The following is a 24,103-nucleotide window of genomic DNA, read 5'->3' on the forward strand; positions in this document are numbered from 1 at the left end:
ACAAATAGACACACACGGTCAAAATGTTGTGTGTGTCCGGCTGTCTGCATGTGTGCATGGTAACGCCCCGCCTGCCTCTGATTGGCCTACCGACACTGCCCGTCTTGACTGTCCTCCGATATGAGAGGTTTAGTTACTCCGTGGTGGGAAATAATAATACGGCATAAACAATTTTATATTGTTATTGTTATATATTTATTCTTATTTTTGCCTCTTCTACAAAAATAAAACTTACAGATCTCTCGTATCATACCGTATTATTATCCAGGGAAGTGTCGGTAGGCCAATCAGAGGCAGGCGGGGCGTTACCATGTCTATGCTCGGACGCAAACTAGATATACGTGTGCGAGTGACTGTGAATCACCTAAACTTTAGGCTTTAGGTCCTAAAGCGCTGTCATTCTTCCACGACCACAAAATATGGGACTAAGTGCGTCCCATATCAGTTCATTACGGGACAGGTCTTTTAGTTACCAAATACGGTAGGATCCCGTATTTTACGGGACGGTTGGGAACCCTAACATAATTATACCTTGTCATTACGGTATGATAAAAGTGTTGTGGGGGTCATGTTATTATGAAGACACTCAAGCTGCATTCAGATGCGTATGAAGCTGCAGCTACCCCAGGAGTCCATTCAGAGCTGAAAGAGCCCGTCCGAAGAACTGACAGGTTAACAAAGATCTTAAGAGTGCTATGGAAGGCTCACCAGGGGGTCTGAAGACTCCATTAAGGATCAACGCAGCATGGTATTCATAGCATCATGTTAGCTGCATGGCCACATCATTAGACTTGACATGTAGCTCTGCAGTGGAAGTGATCTGACCTCCGGGGATTGTTTCAGTATAGACAGATTAATAATGTTGTACTTTTTTCCATAATCCAGGGATTGACCGGCCACTGGAACAACCCACCACCACCTCCCAATATTTGGAAATGATGCAGGGACAATGTGAACAAGAAGTTTTTCCTATGTTTTCCAATGTTTCATACTCTTTCAATCCACTGGGTTTATGCTAAATCTGACCTCATCAAACCGTGTACACTCAAGTCACGCTCCTTATCATGGAGAAGACTGGATCATCACCTACATCTACATCTGACCTCATGGACACCAGATTAATAGTTTAACTCCTGCTTCTTATTTGTGCCGTATTAAGAAGCTCTGTTGTTTCAGCGCAACCTCGCCCTTTAGGGCTATTTAGGGCGAGGTCGCTTCTCGCCCTCAGGGCGTCTTACTGGTGTATGTGGGAGGGTGGAGTTTTTGGATTTCAATGACGCCACACCGTTGAAGCAAGCATACGTATAGTGACGGAGAAGCGACCATCCATTAAATATAAGAGTATTAGTTTTGCATTAATAGAAATCAATAAAAGACTAGAACTCTCGTTTTGGCACAGGCGCTATATACAAGAAATCTATCTGGCATAGATTGTGATCATTTCATTACTACAGGAACAATGTTAAATTCCCTGTCCATTCATTCCAAGGCTGCTCAACAGCACCGCTCGTGGCTCCAGCTGTTGGATATGGAGTCGGACAATTATTGACAAACTAAATCGTGCTGATATGGACAAATACAGTAGACACACAGTCAAATGTTGGAGTGGCATGCACCGCTCAAAAATGTGACAGTAACTTCAAACACAATCTGTGAAATTGAGGTAAATCATACTTACAGGAAAATGAGATTTGTCATTTCTTTACAGAGCGGTTTATATAATACAGGTACATGTAATTCGAGGTTATTTCCCAAATGGCCCTAAACATATTAGAAAATGTGTCAGAACATATTTTTATTGAGCAGGGTTTAGCTGGGGACAGATATGCATCAGTTGGTTCTTCCCCTTCCTTGCCTAGATGATTTTTTTGAGTGGTGCAACAAACTCAGAAACGGGTCTCATGGTCACAGCTTACGTATTTCCTGTAGGTGGAGCCGACATAGCTGCAGCGGTTTAAACCCGCACCTCTTCTACTACAGTGGATGGTAGAGTGACTGATGTTAGTCTGCTCAAACTTCACTCTTTTACCTGCTTTTTACTAACACTAACTTTACAAAGATGCCAAGAACATTGGGATGAACCTGTGTAGTTTATGGCTAGCTGCTCCAACAGTAGTGGCAATATTCAACTTTGGAGAAAAACGGAATGTCAAAAAATATGCCGCGGTGGCTGAGACCAGAGCCATTGAGTAATGGTTGAGACAAAGCAGTGAAAGGTCCTGAAAGATACATAACATCAGTCTTAGGTCACATTCCCACCTAATACTTTGATAGACTCGATGCGAATGGGCGGAGAAGTTGGGATTCTTAATTCGCATATTACATTTTCTGCGGTTTGCCTTCACACTGCGCTGTCACCCGCAGCAATTGGAAACGCAGCAGCATGTTTACAAGTTTATCGAGATGAAAGTCCCTACTCCCTAGTCCCCACACAGTGACAGCACTTCATGTTTACAGACAGACAGACAGAATATTCTGTAGGCTACACTGCAGTGTTTTTATGTGTTTCCTTAAGCAATTGATTAATGTACTCATCCTCATTTCGACCAGGGCTTCGGTCTCCTCATTCGACCACGTCTATCCACGGTAACGGGACATCTTTGCGCTGCGTGCCTTCTCCATCTCCAACTGTGTTTAGCTCCTCACCCACCACATTGTTTGCTTCATTTCCTTTATTTGCTGCAGATTGCATTCACACCTGCACCGAATCGTAATCAAGTGCGATTGGAAGCGAAGCGAAACCCCCGTTTTTGGTCGGAGTAGAATGCGGTTCTTTGATGCTCATTAGGATTCAAATGATGCTTCACACCTGCCAAATGAAGCACACTTTCTGACAATGTGCAGCAGGATTCGTTTCAATCGCAGTAAAGCTTTCTGGTGTGAAGGTCGACCTTACTCTTACCCAATAGGGCCAATACCCAATCTTTCTGTTGTATGAACACAAGGCTGCTGTACTTTATACAGGAGGGGTTCCACGGCAGTTCTGAGCAGTGTTGATTTTGTCGACTAATACTATGATGACTAAAACTATGGCTAACAAATACAAACTAAACTAAAATGTTAGGAAGGGACTAGTGGACAAGAGAACCAGTATAAGTCATTGTGAGCTTGTAGATCTGCTATTTTCAGCAAGTGTACAATCAGCCATTACGATGGCATCAAGGCCCGTCAAAATACATTTTACTAAATCAACTGTAGATTTAGTCGACTAAAATCGTATGATATTTAGTCGACTAAAACTAGACTAACACTAAAACATTCCAGGTGCCTAAATGTGACTAAAACGTGAAAACTATTCAAGAGACTATATGACTAAAACTAAAATCAATAATTGCTGTAAAAAACAACAGTGATTCTGAGGTTCCTTGACATACTCTTCTCAGTCTGAGAACCACTGCCCACTAGCGGCGCTATAGGTCTACCAGCACAAGCCCGCACAAATCGGCGTTGTGCGGCAACAGCTCGTGTCGTTGTTGTCTGACGTCAGATCACAGCTCGGTGAGCCTTATATTAGACATCCAGCTTCCGTTTATCCATAATTCTTTCCGCTCTCTCTCTATTGTTGCATGGTTCATCTTCAACCATCTCAAAATGTCGGACAACGAGGACATGAACTTCGACGACGGCGACTTTGACGACGCCGAGGACGAGAGCATGGAGGGGCTGGACGACCTGGAGAATGTCGAGGACGAACTGGACCACCAGGAACACGGCGTGCAGATCCTGCCGGCGGGGGAGGGTGGCGGCGGCCGTGGTGGCGGCGGCCGTGGTGGCGGCGGCGGCGGCCAAGGGTACGGCGGCGGCGGCGGCGGGGCCAACCAGAAGAGGATCACCACCTTATACATGACCAAGTACGAGAGGGCCCGGGTGCTGGGCACGCGCGCCCTCCAGATAGCCATGTGTGCGCCCGTCATGGTGGAGCTGGATGGTGAGACGGACCCACTGCAGATCGCCATGAAGGAGCTGAAGAGGGGGAAGATCCCCATCATCATCCGCCGGTACCTCCCCGACGGCAGCTACGAGGACTGGGGCTGCGACGAGCTCATCATTAATACCGACTAATATGGAGAATGTTTTGAGCTTGCGACTGACCCTGTTATGTGTGTTTTCAATTTTCATGTAAGAAAGTTTTTCGTGCCAATATAAATAATACATCTCTCCAACTCTGGGAGACACATGGAACAAAATAATGGGTCCATTATTTTGTTCCATGTGTATACTCTCAGAGTTATAACTATCTATAAATGCACCAAGTCTCTGTGTGTACGTATACGTACGTAAATGCGTATGTGTGCACGTCTGTAATCCTCTGAGAACCGTTCGCCCCATCGACTTCAAATGCTACACACACGTTCCACACCACCACAGGGAGGGCAGTGCCCGGCGTCGAGTCCGTCGGATAGCCAGTTGTCCAGACCCAGCACAAAAGCATCGGCCCGGGCTCTGGAGGACCCGATCACCAGTATATTATATGGAGCTGGCCTGTTCTGACATCTGCATAGATGCCAAATTTGGGCATGCCTGCCAAACAACTCCATATATGGGCATAAAAGGGACACGGACATACTAACTGGGTGTGAGTTTTGAGTTAAAACAAATGGCTCTGACCAGGACCGCTGGCCTAGCGGTCCGGGCACTCCTCTGGTAAATGGTAAATGGTGCATTTATATAGCGCCTTTATCCAAGGCGCTTTACAGAGATTTTGCATTACATTCACCCATTCACACACACATTCATACACCGATGGCAGCAGAAACCATGCAAGGCACCAACTAGCACATCGGGAGCAATTAGGGGTTCAGTGTCTTGCTCAAGGACACTTTGACAGTAACTCTGGGGGAGCCCGGGTTCGAACTGGCAACCTTACGGTTACCATCCAGGCACTCTACCCCTGAGCCACCACCGCCCCTGCTACGATGTAGGCTGGCGGTCGTTGCTGCGTATCACTCCCCCTCACTCTCCCCATTTCAGACACTGTCTTTCCACTACTTTTCTTTCCATAATAATAAAGGTGTAAAGCCAAAAAATAAACCTTAAAGAAAAAAGGTTCGCTTTAAAAATATAATACATCATTCAAAGATTTGTACAAATTTGCACGATCTTTCAAAAGTAGCAAATCTACAAGCTGACGCGCTTATGAGCGTTCTCTGTTATTTTTGAATAGTCAAAGTGAAGTATACAATAATGGTTAAAGTGGTTGAAATGATTGTCATATTAACTACTTTAGCTGCAGAAGTAGTTTTGATGTTTGATAGCGAAGAGAAAATAGCATGTACAGTGCACTACAGGCTCAAAATGGCTTAAGTGGTGTTCAAATTATTGTGCCAGAACCGTTTTTGGTGTTTTAAGCTTTATGTTTTACTTTAGCTCTTGAAAAATAGCAGATCTACAAGCTCATAGTGCGGCACTGAGTGCCGCGCTACGAGCTTGTAGATCTGCTATTTCTGATAAATCGTTAATTTGTGCCTCAAATCCTTCAATATATATTCTTTCAGAATGGTAAATGGTGCATTTATATAGCGCCTTTATCCAAGGCGCTTTACAGAGATTGTGCATTACATTCACCCATTCATACACCGATGGCAGCGGAAACCATGCAAGGCACCAACTAGCACATCGGGAGCAATTAGGGGTTCAGTGTCTTGCTCAAGGACACTTCGACAGTAACTCTGGGGGAGCCCGGGTTCGAACTGGCAATGGCAACAGGCAGTGGAGCCACCCTTCACTGATTAAAAAGGGAACATTCCCTTATTGAGCTCACATATAACACGCTGACGCGTCCAGTGGAGCCATGACGGCCAAGCTACACCAGGATTTTCAGTGCACGTTTACGCGAATACGCACACGCACGCAATGTAGGTCCAGTCCTATATTTGTCTCCACCAGCCGAAGGCATGGGGAGAGTATGTTTTGCACTCCGTCCGTCCGTCCGTGTGTCCGTGTGTCCGTCCGTCCGTGACCAGCTAATCTCAGCCACCGTTAACCCGGTCGATGCCAAATTTTGCACACACACTCCCTGGATGCCAACCATGAACCTCTGCCCCAAACTTTCCAGAACGGCCTGTTATAGCGCCACCAGGAGGCCTCTTTGTGCAAAACAAGTTTTTTCACAGTACACCTACAGATTTTGTCCAAACATCACGCAAATTAGTACACAGTCTCTCTAGAGCCATTCAACGAAACGGGTCTTTCAGATTTCTCAGACTCCATCCTGATTGGTTAAGATTGGCTTCCAAAGTTCACAGGAGTGCTCAGTTTCAAACAAAATGCTGCAAATCATGAACACATCGCGTGATTTCCCTGAAATTGTGCACGCACATTCCCACTAGGCCGAGGACGAAATGCCACATGAACAATTTCAACTCAGCCTCAAGGTGGCGCTATAACTGGCCCAAAAGTGTTTTTACCTCTAACTGCACGGATCTGTGGATAACCTGGTGGAGACCTGTGCCCAGAAGGGCACTTTTTCTAGTTACAAGCTATTTTTGAAAAATTGTGAAAATGTGACGAAAATATTTGAATATATATTATTTCACAGAAAACGTTTTTAACTAATCTTTGCTTCTGGGGGGGGGGGGGGGGTCCCTTAATTGATCAACATATTTTCAGATGGGGGTCGGTGGCCAATTACATTTAATTTTTGGGGTCCTTGACATGAAATAGTTTGAGCACCACTGATATAGAAACGTACGTTTTTCAGAAAACTGTCATGATTTAGAAGACATTTGTATAGAATCATAGTCTCAGTCCTAAATTAGTTAAATGAACACTGAAGGATTTGAACGGGTATGATCTACCTGCAGAGCGAGGTATGTTGAATTACTGTAGCAGGTATTAGAGAGGTGAGAGATGAGGTGTATATGTCTCGCAGTGTTTCCTTTTTTTCTCCCGCCTCAACCCGAAAGAATTCCTTTCGGCATCCATTAGTCATGACAGAAACTGACGGATGAAAAGAAGCAGGAGAGGACTAGGAGAGGAGGGCAGAGAGGGAATCATGATACGAGAATGAGAGAGAAGGGGGACGGGGGGGATCAGGGCGTCATGATGAAAGATTGAGAGAGGGGGTTGACAGGGAGAGAGGGGGAGAGAGTGAGAAAGAGAGGATACAGAGGAAGAGAGAGAGAGAGAGAGAGAGAGAGAGAGAGAGAGAGAGACTATCTTCTCGGTAGTAAATCTCTGAAATGTCATACCTGCATTTTGAGAAAGAAGGAGATGACTCGGTCATGCGCCCGCACTCTCAGAAATCTTCCTCTCATCAAATTGCATGTGGGTTTGCTGAGCTCCAAACACAAATTGCTTTTCCTCCTTGGGAGTGATAGTGTCACCGCAGCGGGACTCGTCGAGCCTCAACACACGATGGAGCTGAAATTGGAGGGTTCTTGGAGTGAGCTTTGGTCAACAAACATTCCAGTGATCATCGGTTTGCTTCAAGCTTTTCAGTTTTTAGTTGTTTTTGCACACACACACATACAATATTTAGAGGTAAGACCCATCTAACAAATTCCCTTGTGGGTGGATGGACCGTCCTCATTATGTTTGAGGAGAAATACATGCAATTTCATTCAGATCATGAGCAGATGAGATGGTCCTCTTTCTTACGTAATATTTGATAATTTGGCCAATTTGGTATGAACCCATTCAGGAAGGGAACCCCTTTTGGTGTTTTAAGCAATATGTTATACTTTAGCTATTGAAAAATAGCAGATCTACAAGCTCATAACGCTACGAGGTCTCCACCAGGCCAGGTTGCAGGTTGTGGCCTCCTAGTAGCGCTATAATAGGCCAATGTGAAAAGAGTGCCATGTGTTCTTACGCCTTTGATGGCAATTGGATGATTTGAGGCATTTTGTTCCAAAAATGTGTTTTGCAAAAATCCACCTGTTGGTGGCGCTATAACAACAGGCCAATGTCAAAAGGGTCGGATATATTCCTCAGCCTAGTAGGAACATTACACGGTGCGTTCATGATTCGAGGCTTTTTGTTCAAAACGGGCCAATCCTGCAAACTTTGAAAGCCAATGTTAGCCAATCAGGATGGAATATGAAATAACGGACAGATCCGTCTTGAACACATGACTATAGAGATAGTGTGTAACGATTTGCGGGATTTTTGGACAGTATCTGTAGCAGTAATATAAAAAAATGTGTCTTTACAAAAGTCGGCCTCCTGGTGGCGCTATAACAGGCCGTTCTGGAAAATGTGGGGCAGAGGTTCATCGTTGGCATCCATGGAGTGTGTGTGCAAAATGTGGCATCGACCGGGTTAACTCCCACAGCGCCAACAACGTCTTTAACGCCTTTTTAACATGTGTTTAACGTTGGGCAAAAAAATAAAAAAAAATGTATAGAAACTGGCGCTCAGGGCCTTTTTTGCGCCCACGGTGAGTAGGTTTTTACATAAAATCACACCAGTGTGAAGTGAGGGGCGCTCTTATCATACGTCATTATAATACATCATCTCATTCTCAACCAATGGCACATCTCCCACCCAATCACGCTGGCCAATCACAATTTGCATCCTCACTTTAGTCTTCAATGTTTGTGTTTACACAGACCCTCAAAACATAGGGGCTAGCCTCCCTCAAAAGCTGGAGTATGAATGCCTTTACTAGTAACAAAATCACATGTGAATATTGGTAGTTGCTGGTTGTGTTTCTTTGGGCTTATAAAGTGTAGTTGCTTATTAGTGTGGTTGCGCAACCAGACTATTGTAATTGTAACACTTTATTATTTTTACTGCAGTAACCCTAAACTTTGCCGGACTACTAGTTTAATTTGTTCTTGTCTCCTGTCAGGGACCCCCAAATGTATTTGGATCACCACTTGTTGACCTGTTGATAATATAGCAGATCTACAGCTTGTCACAACTTGTACAGTGTAGAGTCTACACTGTAGCTGACCCCCTGCGGGACCCCATAAGTGTATAGGTTTTAAGTGGTGGAGGAGAGTCTATAAACATCCTCCTGAAAACTATTCTCTTATGGGTAACAAGAAGACTCACCCCGGTGCGTGCCCGTTTTTCCTCCCGGAATTTTCCCCAGTGAGGGGGATAACTTTGTAATATGCTATTGGCTGTTTGTATTCTTTTTGGAAAAATATAAAAAGATACTCCTGTGGAAAGGCTATATTATATTACTTATATTGACCCTATAAACAATTTAGTATTATTTAGTATAGGCTATGTAAGGTTTTGCCCCCTCAAATGGTACCTCATCAGATAATCCCCACATATCCTACAACAACTTCTGTGAACAGACTTCACTGTAGCTTTTCATAAATTATATTTGTACTTAGGCTGTCTGCTGTCATGAAAGTTTATAGTTAGAGAAATTCAAAATCCAGCCGTCTGCTGTCCAGCCTCTCCCACCCCTCACTCTTATGTCACGCCCTTCATCCTCAGCCTTGTCCCACTAACACTTATCTCTCTCTCCTTCTCCTAGGAGCCCCGAGGGGGGGGGCAGCTTCCGAGCCGAGGCGACCGACCGCTCCCGAGCAGAGCACGGCGGTCCAGAGACTATACGCCCCCACCCTGAGTCTCACCCTCCTCGGCTCCTCATCAATACACCTACATCTCACTTGTGCACCTAAACTTGAGCAGTTGCATGTGGTCTCTTACTAATGGTCCATTATGTAAGAATGGACCATGTCTGCCTGGTTGCAATAGGACTGCTACGGTGCTGCATGACGCATGCAGTTTGGTGAGAAGATTAGGTGGAAAGCATGAAGAGAAATACTTTCCTGGAGAGGGACTTTAATGAGCTTGACAGGGCGATTCTTCATGGTGGGGGCCAAGAGGATGGAGCATGCAGGGCCAGAAGAAGCCAGATGGAGATTAGGCTCTGGGAGCAAAAGGCCGGGGTAGGGGACACACAGGCAACAGCCGGACAGAACCGCAGGTGTTCCTCAGGAGTGATGGAATGCCTGCTTCTCTCCCTATAACACGCTGGATGTGGAGAAAGAGGGATGAGGGGAGAAAGGAGGAGAGATTGTCCAAAGCAGCGGCTCAAAGAGCGAGGAAAAAGAGCGTCCATTTGTCCTCCTGTCAGCGCCCCCGGTATGCCCCACTGCTTCTGCTTTTATCGGCCTCGTCAAGGGCAGAGGTGGCGAAAGGTTTGTGTAATATGAAATGCTGCCATGTCTGTGACTGATGCACAAGGTCTGACGTATACTGCATATAATGGTGAGGACAGAATATTTAAGCACTTTTCAACCCAGTATCCCTGACACGAATGATGAGGCAGTCGGGAAGAAACCTTGTAGGCTATCTCCAAATGTCAACTGTTCCCAAATATGGAGAGAGGTGGTGGTAGCGCATCTATTCTTCTGTATATTTGTATAAAAGGAGAGTGCCTTCAATAATGTACTTCTGGTGTTTCAATGACATACTATGTAATGGATGCATTGGAAGTAAATAATTACGTTACTTTTAAATACAGAGATTGTCGATTTGCTTCGGGCCTCATGGTGGCGCTATAACAGTCCGTTCTGGCCTGAGGTTCGTCGTTAGCATCCAGGGAGTGTGTGTGCACAGTTTGGCATCGACCGGGTCAACGGAGCCAGGAGATTAGCTGTACACAGACAGACAGACGGACACAAGGATGGACTGACGGAGAAGAGAGGGAATTGCAACTAGAAAGGGGCACTCATCGGAGAGCAAACGTGTGCCAGCTAGGAGGCGGGCGCTCCAGCTGACTTGACCATATGACCACAATGTTTCAGTGTTGTTGTTTGGGTGGCCTGACTTGGATAAAACAATACGGGAAGCACAACATTTTGTTGGAGGTATCAACCATCCCATCTACAAGCTGCGTATGAATCTGTGTGCACACACGTGTACGCGCACACGCGTGTATGGTGCAGGGCGGGTCCTTGGAGTCCAAGACAAATTTCTCCCTTGGGAGACAAAATAAAGAAACCTTGAACGCACGCACGCGCACACACACACACACACACACACACACACACACACACACACACACACACACACACACACACACACACACACACACACACACACACACACACTCTCTCTCTCTCTCACACACACACACACACAATGCAGACACTACATACACACCCAGCGTGCAGCACCCAGCATGCAAACGCACACGCACGTATGCAGCCGTGCGTGCACACACACACACACACTTTCTCTCTCTCTCTCTCTCTCTCTCTCTCTCTCTCTCTCTCTCTCTCTCTCACACACACACACACACACACACACACATACTGTACACACACACCCTCACACACACACACACACACACACACACACACACACACACATATGCAGACACTACATACACACCCAGCATTCAACCACCCTGTTACATTCCCTTATATGTCTAGGGTTTATTAAAGGATGCAACAAGGCTGGCAAGTGAACTGCTGTTTATTCACGGAGCTTCAATAAGGTATATACAATAGACAGAAGGTATACAGTAAATACAATTTACAATAGTATATATATATATATATATATATATATAAATATTATGTAACACAGCCTAAGCTATTCTTCAGATCTTCCACAAAACTTCAAATTACAGCTCAAAACCTGCCTTTGGTCATTTTAAGTGCCAGGTATAATCCCATTTGAATGAGTGTTTTTTTACTACTATAATTTTTCTATACAGTAGTACAGTAGTATAGTCTCCTGTGCTAATAGTGCAAAACGTTAGCATGCAAATGTGCATGACACAACCCAACTGCTCTGTTCATCATGCTTCACTGATCATGTTTCATGATCATACAGTACATGGCAGTTCCTTGTGTTTGGTGTCAAGGTTAAGTTGAGTACATTACGAGGCAGCAGGGGGAGATTCTATAAGGTGTAAAGATCTGATTAATCAAGTCATTTGACATCACCGTAGGAGGCATCTACTCACCATCTGTTAGTGGACGATCTGGCTCCTCAATCTTAACTCCGATCCTCATGACTAATGCATTAGGTTCTTTAAGGTTGCCTTCTCTTCTCAGCCCTCGACAACACCTTTATGCACCATTACAGCCATGCAACCTTCTCCAGCCACCTAGGACCTGAGAAGGGCTCCTTGACCAAACTTTAAAAAAAGAGCAATTGAAGAGTGTGGGTATTTTTGTCAGGCGAAACCTGACATGAACGCTCATGAAATGTAAGCGACCAATTCGCGACCTACTAGTCATACTGATCTTATTGGCTCCTCTAGGCCAATAGGACACCAAGCAACGGCAAAGCTGCCCCAGGCTCTGGCCAATGGGAAGGAGAGAGGCGAATAGTGCTTCTTCCACCTGACAAATATCACTATGTGATCATTTCTTGTTTATTCTTGAATCTGTGTGTTCATTTTGTTGACTAGAAAGACTAAGATTCTGATATTTAGTCTACTAAGACTAGACTAAGAATAAACAATTTCAGATGACTGAAATAGGACTAAAACTAAATGGTGTGTTGTTAGTCAAAACTTTGCTGTCAAAATGAACACTAACGGTCCTAATGCATATACTCTACCAACAATGTCATAATGATTATATTCAAGTGTTCAAGAGACTTTTAGATTTTATATAAAGAAACCAAAACAGGTGTTTAAAAAGTGAGGATAATCTTATAATCAGGGTCATCTTTAAAGGGTTAGTTCAGATTTTTGGATTTAAAAGCCATAGAAATACAGTATAAATGTAGACACCTCTTCCGTGTGAAGTTGAAGGTATGAAGCATGAGCGGAAGGAAGCTTGTCAAGCTTCCACGTGCATAACATAAAAGTCCCGGAAAAGACGTGCTGTGATTGGCCAGTAGTCACTTGAGTGACGTCACTTGTGCAGCGACGCAGCGTGCCGTCAGCGCTTCCCTATAAATGGCACTTCCGCTTGACTTCCTGCCTAATTTTGCAAAAGTGAGATTTGTGGTGCTGGACAAGTGGACAAAGTAACCCCATTAAATATCTAGGCTATATTGATTGGCAGGTGTCAGCATCCCTGAGCTCTTTAAATCCCATCATTAGATTGTGGCACACAGAATGCATCTAACTACATCTGATCAAGATGTTATTTTCTGGGTGGCGGAGCAAACGGCTCTACAGTCAGTGACACCTCGCTGTCTTCGCCACAGTTAAAGGGAGGATAGGATGGTTGTGTATATACCCACAGGCTGTCAGGAGCAGCACAGGCACTTTTGCAAATAGATTGCTATCGATCCGTTTTCCTCCGAAACCACATTACGGTGCAGATGTGCGATGATCTGCCAGAAATGCGGCGTGAAGAGAGGCCACATGCAGAGAGAGAGAGAGAGAGAGAGAGAGAGAGAGAGAGAGAGAGAGAGAGAGAGAGAGAGAGGAGACGATAGCATCCAATCTCTGTCATCTCTAGTGGAGAGATAGCCATCGACCACGATGGCTTTGATTCTCGGCCGTGCTTCATCTGCCTGTGAGTGATTAAGAAGTGTGTTTATGTATATATGTGTTTGTTTTCTGTAATGAATTAATAAAAAAAAAACAAAGGCACGTTTGAATTCGTAATTATAAACAATCATTAAGACACTTATAGTTCATTCAGTCGGGTTTTAATCTAGTCAAAATCTGGTTAGTCTTCGGCCGGTCAGGAGGCCAAGCACGACACGCTTAATATCCGAACAATTAGTGAGGACCAATTATATGAATGTAGTCAACCTACCTTCATATAATTGGTCCTCACTAATTGTTCGGATGGTGAAGTGGTCCTTCAAGCATCAATCAAACTCAACAATAAAACCTCACACTACACACGTATTGCACTCTCTCCAAGGTGAACAGTGCAAATCACATAGAATGTCGTAGAATCCTAGAAGAACTAACAGCATCTATATTTTCCTGAACATGTTTAACCACAGAACACAACTCCGCCTCCTCTCTATTATGTCAGGCTGACAATGCTGAAAGGCTTATATATATGTTATTATTACGGTGTGTACCTTGAGGACGTCATACAATTGCATGTTGCTTCTTGTATCGGTATGATTGGTGACAAATACACCTTAAGCTTTGTATTATCACTGAAATGTATTGAAAAGCGCTTCTAGCTAGAAGGTCCTGGGTTTGATTCCCACTGGGAACGCTGTGGTTGCTGGCGTGTTTTATCCTCCGCGTTATCAGTGCCCATACCCAAGGCGGTGTTGGCGAAAGGGCCTTTCTGTGTGGAGTTTGATTCCCACTGGGAACGCTGTGGTTGCTGGCGTGTTTTATCCTCCGCGTTATCAGTGCCCATACCCAAGGCGGTGTTGGCGAAAGGGCCTTTCTGTGTGGAGTTTGCATGTTCTCCCCGTGTCCCCTATAGGTACCCTCACAAAAAACATGCAGTGTTCCTTCCACACGCTACGTCCAACAAGGGAAACTCCCCCCTGTCAGGTGTAAAGGAGCAACTTGGCATGAAGGAAGCATGAGTTCAAGTCCGTTGCTCTCCCCATGTCCCCCATATATGGGGACTAGGTTGGCGGAGTTTGTGTAGAGCCCAGGATCAGTCACATTACATAATTGACACAGGGGTGAAAAATGTGTTACAAAATCGTGGGATAAAAATTATAAAAAATAAAAGAAAAGCGCTTTTACTTCCTAACTCCATTGGATCCTCAAACTGTCTTTAGGAGATAGTTGTTGTTTCCATCATTGATTAGATTAGAATGACAAAGTCAGATGAAAAAATAAATGAATGGTCAGAAACCTACTCCGCTTGGGTAAAGTGATAAATAATAAGGACGCATTCAAGTATAGAACAATGAAGTCACCAAACTTTTTCTCTTATTTTTTTCCCCTGAAAAGTTAATATTTTGGACCTTGCTGGTTTCTGCCCGACAGCATAGATATACTTCCTCATATGACAATAGCAAAAATAGCAGATCTACAAATTCACAACAATGTGAATCTGCTACTTTACTTTTTTTTTTAATGCAACCAGTAGCAAGATATTAGAGTAAGAAATATTATTTGGCCCGGAATGAAGCAGAGTAAATATGGGGCAAGACGGACAATGATTGGCAGAGAGACAATGTCACAAGGGCATAGATAGCCAAAACCAAGGCTGCGCGCGCATGCGCGCACACGCACGCACGCACGCACGCACGCACGCACACACGCACGCACGCACGCACGCACACACACACGCGCACGCACGCACGCACACGCACACGCACACACACACACACACACACACACACACACACAGGCAATTGTCCCTAGCTGTTGCCGGTGGCCATTGCTCTCCTCTGCCACACTTATTGAAGGAAGAGTAATGGTCTCTTGTCTTTCCCCTCAAGAAAACCACCAGAAACTATAGCTGCTCTGTGAGGGTTAAATTCATCAAAACATTTAGAGACGTACAAATATACGGTGCAGTCTCACAGATATAATGGGCAGCTATAAAGCAGTGGTGGAAGAAGTGCTCACATTTACTTAAGTAAAAGTACCAGTAAGATGCCCTGAGGTCACGTGCACGCAGCCTGGGGTGACAGCAGACTGCTGGGCGAGTGCTGGCACTGTACTGTACTGGCCATATAACGAGCCATATAACGAGCCTCTCTCCCACCATACAGCCAGTCTACACTTATACATTAGATGGTTAACGAGCCTCTCTCCCACCATACAGCCAGTCTTACACTTTCTGACATTTGTAGAGAGTTCGTCCATATATACATTAAAAAGCACAAGTGATAAAATCCCACGGTTTGACCCCATTAGTCACTACGAAAAAAGGCCCAGATATAGTATCACCCCATCTAACTTTGATGGGAGTACCAAAACTGTAAAATACATATACAACTAGATAAAGTGCCCATCGGCACAGGTCTCCACCAGGGCAGGTCAGGTTGTGGCCTCCTGGTTGCGCTATAATAGGCCAATGTCAAAAGGGTGCCATTTCTTCTTGCCTTGGATGGCAATTGGATGATTTGAGGCTTTTTGTTGCCAATGTTAGCCAATTAGGATGGAAAATGATATATCGGACAGACTCGTCTTGATCACATGACTACAGAGATCATGTGGACCAATTTGCGTGAGATTTGAATGAAATCTGTGCGACTAACATAAGCAATGTATTTTACAGAAATCGGCCTCATCGTGGCGCTATAACCGGCAAATGTGGAGGGATGCAGGGACAATGTTTTTCCATGGCCTCTAGGGAGTGCGCATACATAAGTTGTATACAGATCGATGCAGTTATAGCTAAAAACAGGAATTGGCCTGTTATAGCGCCACCGTGAGGCTGATTTGGGGGGAAATGTTGTGGCATGTCGTCCTTGGCCTAGTGGAAATGTGCGTGTATAATTTCACGGAAATTGCACACTGTGTTTGTGATTTGTGGCATTTTTTTAGCTTTGGAAGCCAATCTTAGTCAATCAGGATGGAAGATGGGAAATGGTACTGCTCCCTGTTGATCACATGACTATGGAGATAGTGTATACCGAATTGTGTGATGTATGGATAAAATGATGACGAGTAATCTACAGAAATGTGTTTTGCCTAAATCGGCCTCATGGTGGTGCTATAACAGGCCGTTGAGGAATATTTGGGGCAGAGGTTCGTCGTTGGCATCCAGGGAGTGTGTGTGCAAAGTTTGGCATGGATCGGGCCAACGGTGCCGGAGATTAGCTGATAACGGAGGGAAGGACTAAATCGGCCTCATGGTGGTGCTATAACAGGCCGTTGAGGAATATTTGGGGCAGAGGTTCGTCGTTGGCATCCAGGGAGTGTGCGTGCAAAGTTTGGCATGGATCGGGCCAACGGTGCCGGAGATTAGCTGATAACGGACGGACGGAAGGACACACAGACGGACACACACACGGACGGAAGGACGGACAGAGTGCAAAACATACTCTCCACCCTGGGGGGAGGTCTTTTAGAGCATATACACACGTCTGTGCCATGTTTACTTTTAAATCCAAATTGTATCAGTGGTGACAATATACTCTTGCATCTTCTCAAGTAGTACTCTCTCTAAGACCTTTGACAACACACTAGCCAAGGTAATAGGCTGTAGTTGTCTGTCCATACTTAGATATTCCCTGTTTTCTCCTTGACTACTGGGACCAACAGAACTGATAGCATAGATTATAGTCAGGAAGTATTCCATGCATCATCATTTGAGAGAAGCACAGCTAGAGCAAGTAAAACAAAGACTCTGTGGCTGGAATATCTCAAGTCAGGCCTAATAACCACATTTTTAACACAATTAAAAAGGTCTTTGTAGTGTGTGTCTTCCATAATCCTGCAATACTTGCACTCCCTGTGATCCCCTCAATATTAGAGGGCAACGGTATTTTACTATTATTTATAATCTTGACTTCTTTGCAGAAATCAAAGACATTCTTTTGCTGCAGCTTTCTGGCCATTGAGTTTGCTCTCAAGGTCTGCTCGTTCCTCTTTATAAAACGCACTGCGCTTTTGAACCGAGCCACAGCCTGCTTTTTAGAGTCTGTTATGTACCTGGCCTAGGGGGTGCCAAGATACACAACAAAAAACAGGGGAGACGCAGTTGACCAAAGAAATAGAATTTATTAACTAAACAAAAATAGTAAATGTAAGGAATAAATCATGATTGAACAGATGAAGTGTGGAGATCAGTAGTCAGTGGTGTAGTGCGTGTATGCATGAGTGAAATGTATGTGTGTGCGTGTTGTATGGATTAACAGAAATGTTGAGAAGTGTGCATGGTGAAGTGCAGGAGGCAAATGAAAGGAACAGATCTGGGGAAGGACTGGGGAAGCAGGCTTTTAAAGGGTGTCGACACCCGGGCCCAGGTGCGAGCCACTTAGGCTGATCATCATGATTAGCTCTGCTCCCCAATCCTATTGGATACAAAGAACAGAGGTTACTATAGGGCAAACAGTAAACACCACATATACCTAAACCAGACAACCTAAGAGTAATATATAACACACAATAAAGGGAACCGTCACAGAGTCACATTCATGACCAGACCTTGGTTTACCACGATGTGGAACTACTTTGTTACAAGTAAAGGTCTGGCATTAAACATGTACTTGAGTAAAAAAGTAAAGATCTACTGTCTAACTAGCCTCGGTACCAGGCTTTGATTTTTGTTGGTGCAAAACTTGAAAGCCTGGAGGAACGCATTGGCCGCTCTGGTCTAAAAGTGGGAGTCAACCCTTCCGGGTGGGCGTCGCTCCAAATGATGTGACGTAGCGCTGCACTAGGGGGGAGAGGAGGGGCCGGGGGTGACGGACAGATCGATGAGATCCAATCAGGGCGTGCGCAAATCTCAGCCGTGACCCGCCCCTCTAGACCAGAAACCTAACACGTTAGCTCAGGCTACTGTCTAACCAGCATATGCACCCCCTACTGTAAACTCACAACATTGTGAGCTTGTAGATCTGCTATTGTCAAATTGCCGGTGTGTAATACTGAAGTGGTTTATGCACTGTATGTTTTCTAAAATTAAGCAAAATCTAGAAAGTGTTAGGGTGTTTATAGGACACAAAAGCAGAACTCAGAACCAGGTTAACAAGCAAAGGTTATTTATTCAACCTTTAAATTAAAGATTATAGGAATGGAGGGGCTGTATAGGTTTGGCTGGTTGGCAGGCAGGCAGCAGGCGTGGAATGTTGATTAAAAGCAAAAACAGAGTGCATGAGGTAAAGTATGTTTACCGGGCAGAAACTGAACAAGGTCTGGAGTGAGCCAGGGCTTTCATGGGCATGATGACTCGAGAAGATCAACGTCAGGTGTGCAGAATTTGCGGGTGCATGATGAGGGAGCGTCCAGGCAGACAGCGGGTGGATGATGAGGGAGCGTCCAGGCAGACAGCGGGTGCATGATGAGGGAGCGTCCAGGCAGACAGTGGGTGGATGGATGATGAGGGAGCGTCCAGGCAGACAGTGGGTGGATGGATGATGAGGGAGCGTCCAGGCAGACAGTGGGTGGATGGATGATGAGGGAGCGTCCAGGCAGACAGTGGGTGGATGATGAGGGAGCGTCCAGGCAGACAGTGGATGGATGATGAGGGAGCGTCCAGGCAGACAGTGGGTGGATGATGAGGGAGCGTCCAGGCAGACAGTGGGTGGATGATGAGGGAGCGTCCAGGCAGACAGTGGATGGATGATGAGGGAGCGTCCAGGCAGACAGTGGGTGGATGATGAGGGAGCGTCCAGGCAGACAGTGGGTGGATGATGAGGGAGCGTCCAGGCAGACAGTGGGTGGATGATGAGGGAGCGTCCAGGCAGACAGTGGGTGGATGATGAGGGAGCGTCCAGGCAGACAGTGGGTGGATGATGAGGGAGCGTCCAGGCAGACAGTGGGTGGATGATGAGGGAGCGTCCAGGCAGACAGTGGGTGGATGATGAGGGAGCGTCCAGGCAGACAGTGGGTGGATGATGAGGGAGCGTCCAGGCAGACAGTGGGTGGATGATGAGGGAGCGTCCAGGCAGACAGTGGGTGGATGATGAGGGAGCGTCCAGGCAGACAGTGGGTGGATGGATGATGAGGGAGCGTCCAGGCAGACAGTGGGTGGATGATGAGGGAGCGTCCAGGCAGACAGTGGGTGCATGATGAGGGAGCGTCCAGGCAGACAGTGGGTGCATGATGAGGGAGCGTCCAGGCAGACAGTGGGTGCGATGATGAGGGAGCGTCCAGGCAGACAGTGGGTGGATGATGAGGGAGCGTCCAGGCAGACAGTGGGTGGATGGATGATGAGGGAGCGTCCAGGCAGACAGTGGGTGGATGATGAGGGAGCGTCCAGGCAGACAGTGGGTGGATGATGAGGGAGCGTCCAGGCAGACAGTGGGTGGATGATGAGGGAGTGTCCAGGCAGACAGTGGGTGCATGATGAGGGAGCGTCCAGGCAGACAGTGGGTGGATGATGAGGGAGCGTCCAGGCAGACAGTGGGTGCGATGATGAGGGAGCGTCCAGGCAGACAGTGGGTGGATGATGAGGGAGCGTCCAGGCAGACAGTGGGTGCATGATGAGGGAGCGTCCAGGCAGACAGTGGGTGCGATGATGAGGGAGCGTCCAGGCAGACAGTGGGTGCGATGATGAGGGAGCGTCCAGGCAGACAGTGGCAGACATGTTAAGAGTCCGACAGGCATTAGTCCGACACCCCGCCCTGCCTCGAAGAGGTGCAGACGGTCACACGCCCACACGTCAGCCAGACCATGTAGGAAGAAAAGGGAGGAAAACGTGCTGCTGACCATCGGTCAATCTGGGACAACTAAACCTGACCACATATAAAATGCATGTACTTGAGTAAATGTACTTAGTTACTTTCCACCACTGGCTAAGACTCCCCCTTCCTGCACACTAACACAGTGGGGTAACACAACTCAAAGTGGGGTTATTTTTTTCTTTTTTTTGCCCACAAATTTGTAACCCATTTTTCACCCCTGTGTCAATTATCTAATGTGATCCTGGGCTCTACACACCCTCCGCCCTTTCGCCAACCCCGCTTCGGGTATGGGCACTGATGACACGGAGGAGGAAACAAGCCGCCAGCACCCACAGCGTCCCGAGCGGGAAACGAACCCAGGACCTTCTAGCTGTGAGGTGACCAACTGTGCCACCGTGCCCCCCAAAGTGGGGTTCTAACGAAGGAAAGGAAAGTAGTATAGTCTGCATGTGCACATTATGAATATATATGAACCCATTTTAAATATTAGCAGGAACAGGAAACTATTGAACAGTGGAGATCAGTTATAGGGTCTTGCTCAAGGACATTTCAACCCGATGCTCGGAGCCAGTGTTGTTTTCGTCGACTAAAACGAAGACGAAAAATGTTCATCGACTACCTTTTTTCACTGACGAAAACTAAATGGAAACTAAATGAAAGCTAAGCTATGGCGACTAAAACTAAGACTAAATATACTGACAATTTCGTCAACAAATAAAAACTAGACTAAAATGTTAGGAAGGGACTAGTGTACAAGAGATCATTTCACAATTAGTCATTTTACAATTAGTTGCATGCTGAAAACAGACGATCTATTGCCCACAATGCGTCACGCGGCGACGCGCTGTGGGCTTGTAGATCGGCTATTTTCAGCAAGTCATTACGTCGTCATTACATCAAGGCCCGCCAAAATACATTTTGTTCGACTAAATCAACTGTCGATTTAGTCGACTAAAATCTTATGAGATTTAGTCGACTAAAACTAGACTAACACTAAAACATCCCAGGTGACTAAAATGTGACTAAAACTAAATGAAAACTATTCAAGAGAGTAAGAGACTATGACTAAAACTAAAATAGAAATTTGCTGCCAAAAACAACACTGCTTGGAGTCATGCAGGATGGAACCAAGAACCTCCTGATCTTCCAGGCCTCATGGTTCTATACCTAAACACGGTCTCCGCTGCCCTGGGGTCCTCCACGGGTCTATACTCTACGTTTTCTCCCTCTAAATGTAAGCTGTTTAAGCCGAAACATTCACAAGCTCACAATGTGCCCCTCAGGTTAGCAATTACTCATTTATAAGGTTTTGAGGTTTGGACTCGTCGTTTTGGGTTTCGTACAGTATTTGACTCTGAACGCAGGAATCGAAATGAATAATACAACTTCCAATATATATCACGTAGGCCGGTATTCAGGTCCGTGTTCCTCTGGGCAGATCGTGCTTTGCTCATCTCTCTCTGCCACAATTCATATGTGCAACTATATTTAATTCACTTTTGCGTTTGATGGAGAGAACATTGATCTAGTCAGGGCAGTTAAACGGAAGCTCACAAGGTGAGTCGCACAGCCGAGCAAACACCGACTCACGCTGAGAACAATGATGTCATTAATCACACCGGCTCAGTGGAACAGCTGCTTCTTAATGCAGGAGAAATTAATCATGTGAAGTTAATCACTTTAAAGCCCTATTTTATACCTTGTCGTACAACGGTGTCGTGCGGAACTGTGCCGACTTGCAAGCTCACAAGGCATTCCAATCCACCACAAACACTATTCTAGTGTAGTTTATGTGAAAGTTGTGCTGTAGGTATAGTACAGCTTTCATGTTCTTGCCACAAGTGCTGTATTTATTTTAACCACTGAGTCAACTAATTTAGTAATTTGATTTACAGTATAGGACAAATGTATGTGACTGCAAGACAAAACGCATGTGCTTGTGGGTGTGTGTGGGGGGACGACGACACCTGTAGTTGCTTCACGTTTTCGCTTCCATTGAACAACAAGAGCTTTTGAAAATTGCGAGAGTCAACAATCTGTCTGGAGAGACTACAGCATTTGAGAGACAAGTGGTTCTCAAAGAGGTCCGTGAGAGCCCATTGAGATGTTAGACGTGTGGTTTATGTATAGACCTAAATTCGATGGCCTAGAGTAGTCAGTCTATAATCCATAATGTACTGTAGGCAGAGAGAGGCTGCTGTTGGCTATGGCATAAGAGAGGACAATAGCTGGAAGCCTGGATGAGAGGGGCCATGATTTGGCCAATCATTGCTGACCTGCCAACTGGAGAGTGTCGTCGTGGTTAAGTAGGATGGGGACCACCTGATGACCTCTCCAGGCCATCTATTAGACATTGATTATAATTTCATATTTGATGTAGGGGCCCATTTACAAACTAGACCGAATCTAGATGATTGAATTTAATCAATTATTCCATAAATATTGACTGTAAACTGTAAGTTGCACAACTGATCTCCAAATAAAATAAGACTATAATCATTTTAATTGACATTGATTAATACAGTATAGGGTTCTAGGCCTAGGGGGTCCCCCACTGAAATGAGGAACAGTATAACCACTGCAGCCCGAATACAAAAATAGCTTTTCTTTTTTTGCACATTGGCCTATGGCATGCACAAAATAAAGATGAAAGTGGTTAATTTAACGTAGAGAGAATGTAGTGTACAGTATAAGAATGACCATTCAGTTCATTCTACCCACTTTTTTTCCTGACCTCAATTACACCCCCCCCCCCCCCCCCTTTGATGTCTTTGATGTAAATGTCCATTAATCCCAGCCCCTCTCCTCCTCTCCCTTCTCCCCCTGGGGAATGCTGTTTCCCAGAGCATTCTACCCGATGGGCGTGGTTATATGCCTAAACCTAACCTTAACCTCACAGAATAATAACCTCAAAACCACGAGCATCGGGTAGCCCATCTGGGACAGAGTGAAAACCGGACAGAGCAGAGACAGGCAAAACCCAATTTGTTTTTGTGTGTGTGTGTATATATATATATATATATGGGCTGTCAAATGATTAAAAAATAATAATCAGATAAATCACAGCTTAAAATGTGTATTAATTAATCATGATTAACTGATTGGACACCACATCCAAGAGAACGAGATTAATCTACCTTGCACAGGTAGCCATGCCTAAGATAACGAGATTTGATTAATTAGCATGAATCGAACGTTTAAATTTTTTATAGCCACCACTATACGTCCACCTAAGAAACAGCCAAAATCCCCTTTACTGACGGCTCATAATGAGATGAAGTAAGCACAATAATAAAACAAAATAATAAAATAAAAAGCTCCCGCTAATCAAAACACTGATCGTATCGCTAGTAGGCCTCGTTGGGCCCCAGCAGAGCCGGGGGTTTGAAAACAGACCTCTTCTCTGCTCATGTTGCACATTTAGCTGGCACTCGCCAGTTATCACTGTCCTACCGCATCTACTGCCCGGCCTTCAAAGAAAGCACCAATAAACCATGTCCAAAATATGCCATGTTTTTATATTGTTGGGAATGGTAAGATAAATGTCAGAAGGCGGATAAATATATTCAACATACGTATGTATACCGTATTTGATTCTTTATAACAAATCCAGTGTGGGATGGTGTCTCTGTGTCTCTCACCCTGTTGTCGTGCTGTGATATTAGCCTCTGCAGTAAATTGTGCTGCCTTTTATGGCAATAACCAACATAATGTTGGTTATGGCCATCCAGATACTGCACTCTACAATCCATGTCCTGCTGCTGTGATGAAAGAGCATTATTCACATCATTGATTGTGAACCCTGTCAATCATTCAGATGAAATATGCACCTTCTCCTGCAGCCACCAAGAGACCATCAAAAGGTTTGTGGGTCAACAATAGCAGAGCATGACATCCAGGGCCAAACTAAGGAGAACATTTTCAATTGGTTTTTAGTACATTTTATTCATACCTGGCCAGTAACGTTCACACAAAAGCCCAT

General features: G+C 45.2%; 1 protein-coding gene across 1 annotated transcript; it reads left to right on the forward strand.

Annotated features, from left to right (window-relative positions):
* Positions 1-3,591: 3,591 nt before the first annotated feature.
* LOC310854558 (DNA-directed RNA polymerases I, II, and III subunit RPABC2-like) lies at positions 3,592-4,062 on the forward strand (the record flags this gene model as incomplete). The annotated part of the gene is made up of 2 exons (XM_083759236.1): positions 3,592-3,739; positions 3,794-4,062. 2 exons carry the CDS (start codon positions 3,592-3,594, stop codon positions 4,060-4,062), a joined length of 417 nt encoding a protein of 138 aa, XP_083615362.1.
* Between the last annotated feature and the right edge of the window lie 20,041 nt (positions 4,063-24,103).

Source organism: Protomyctophum parallelum (genome assembly GCF_964188405.1).
Source record: "Protomyctophum parallelum genome assembly, chromosome: 2".
Taxonomy (NCBI): Eukaryota; Metazoa; Chordata; class Actinopteri; order Myctophiformes; family Myctophidae; genus Protomyctophum; species Protomyctophum parallelum.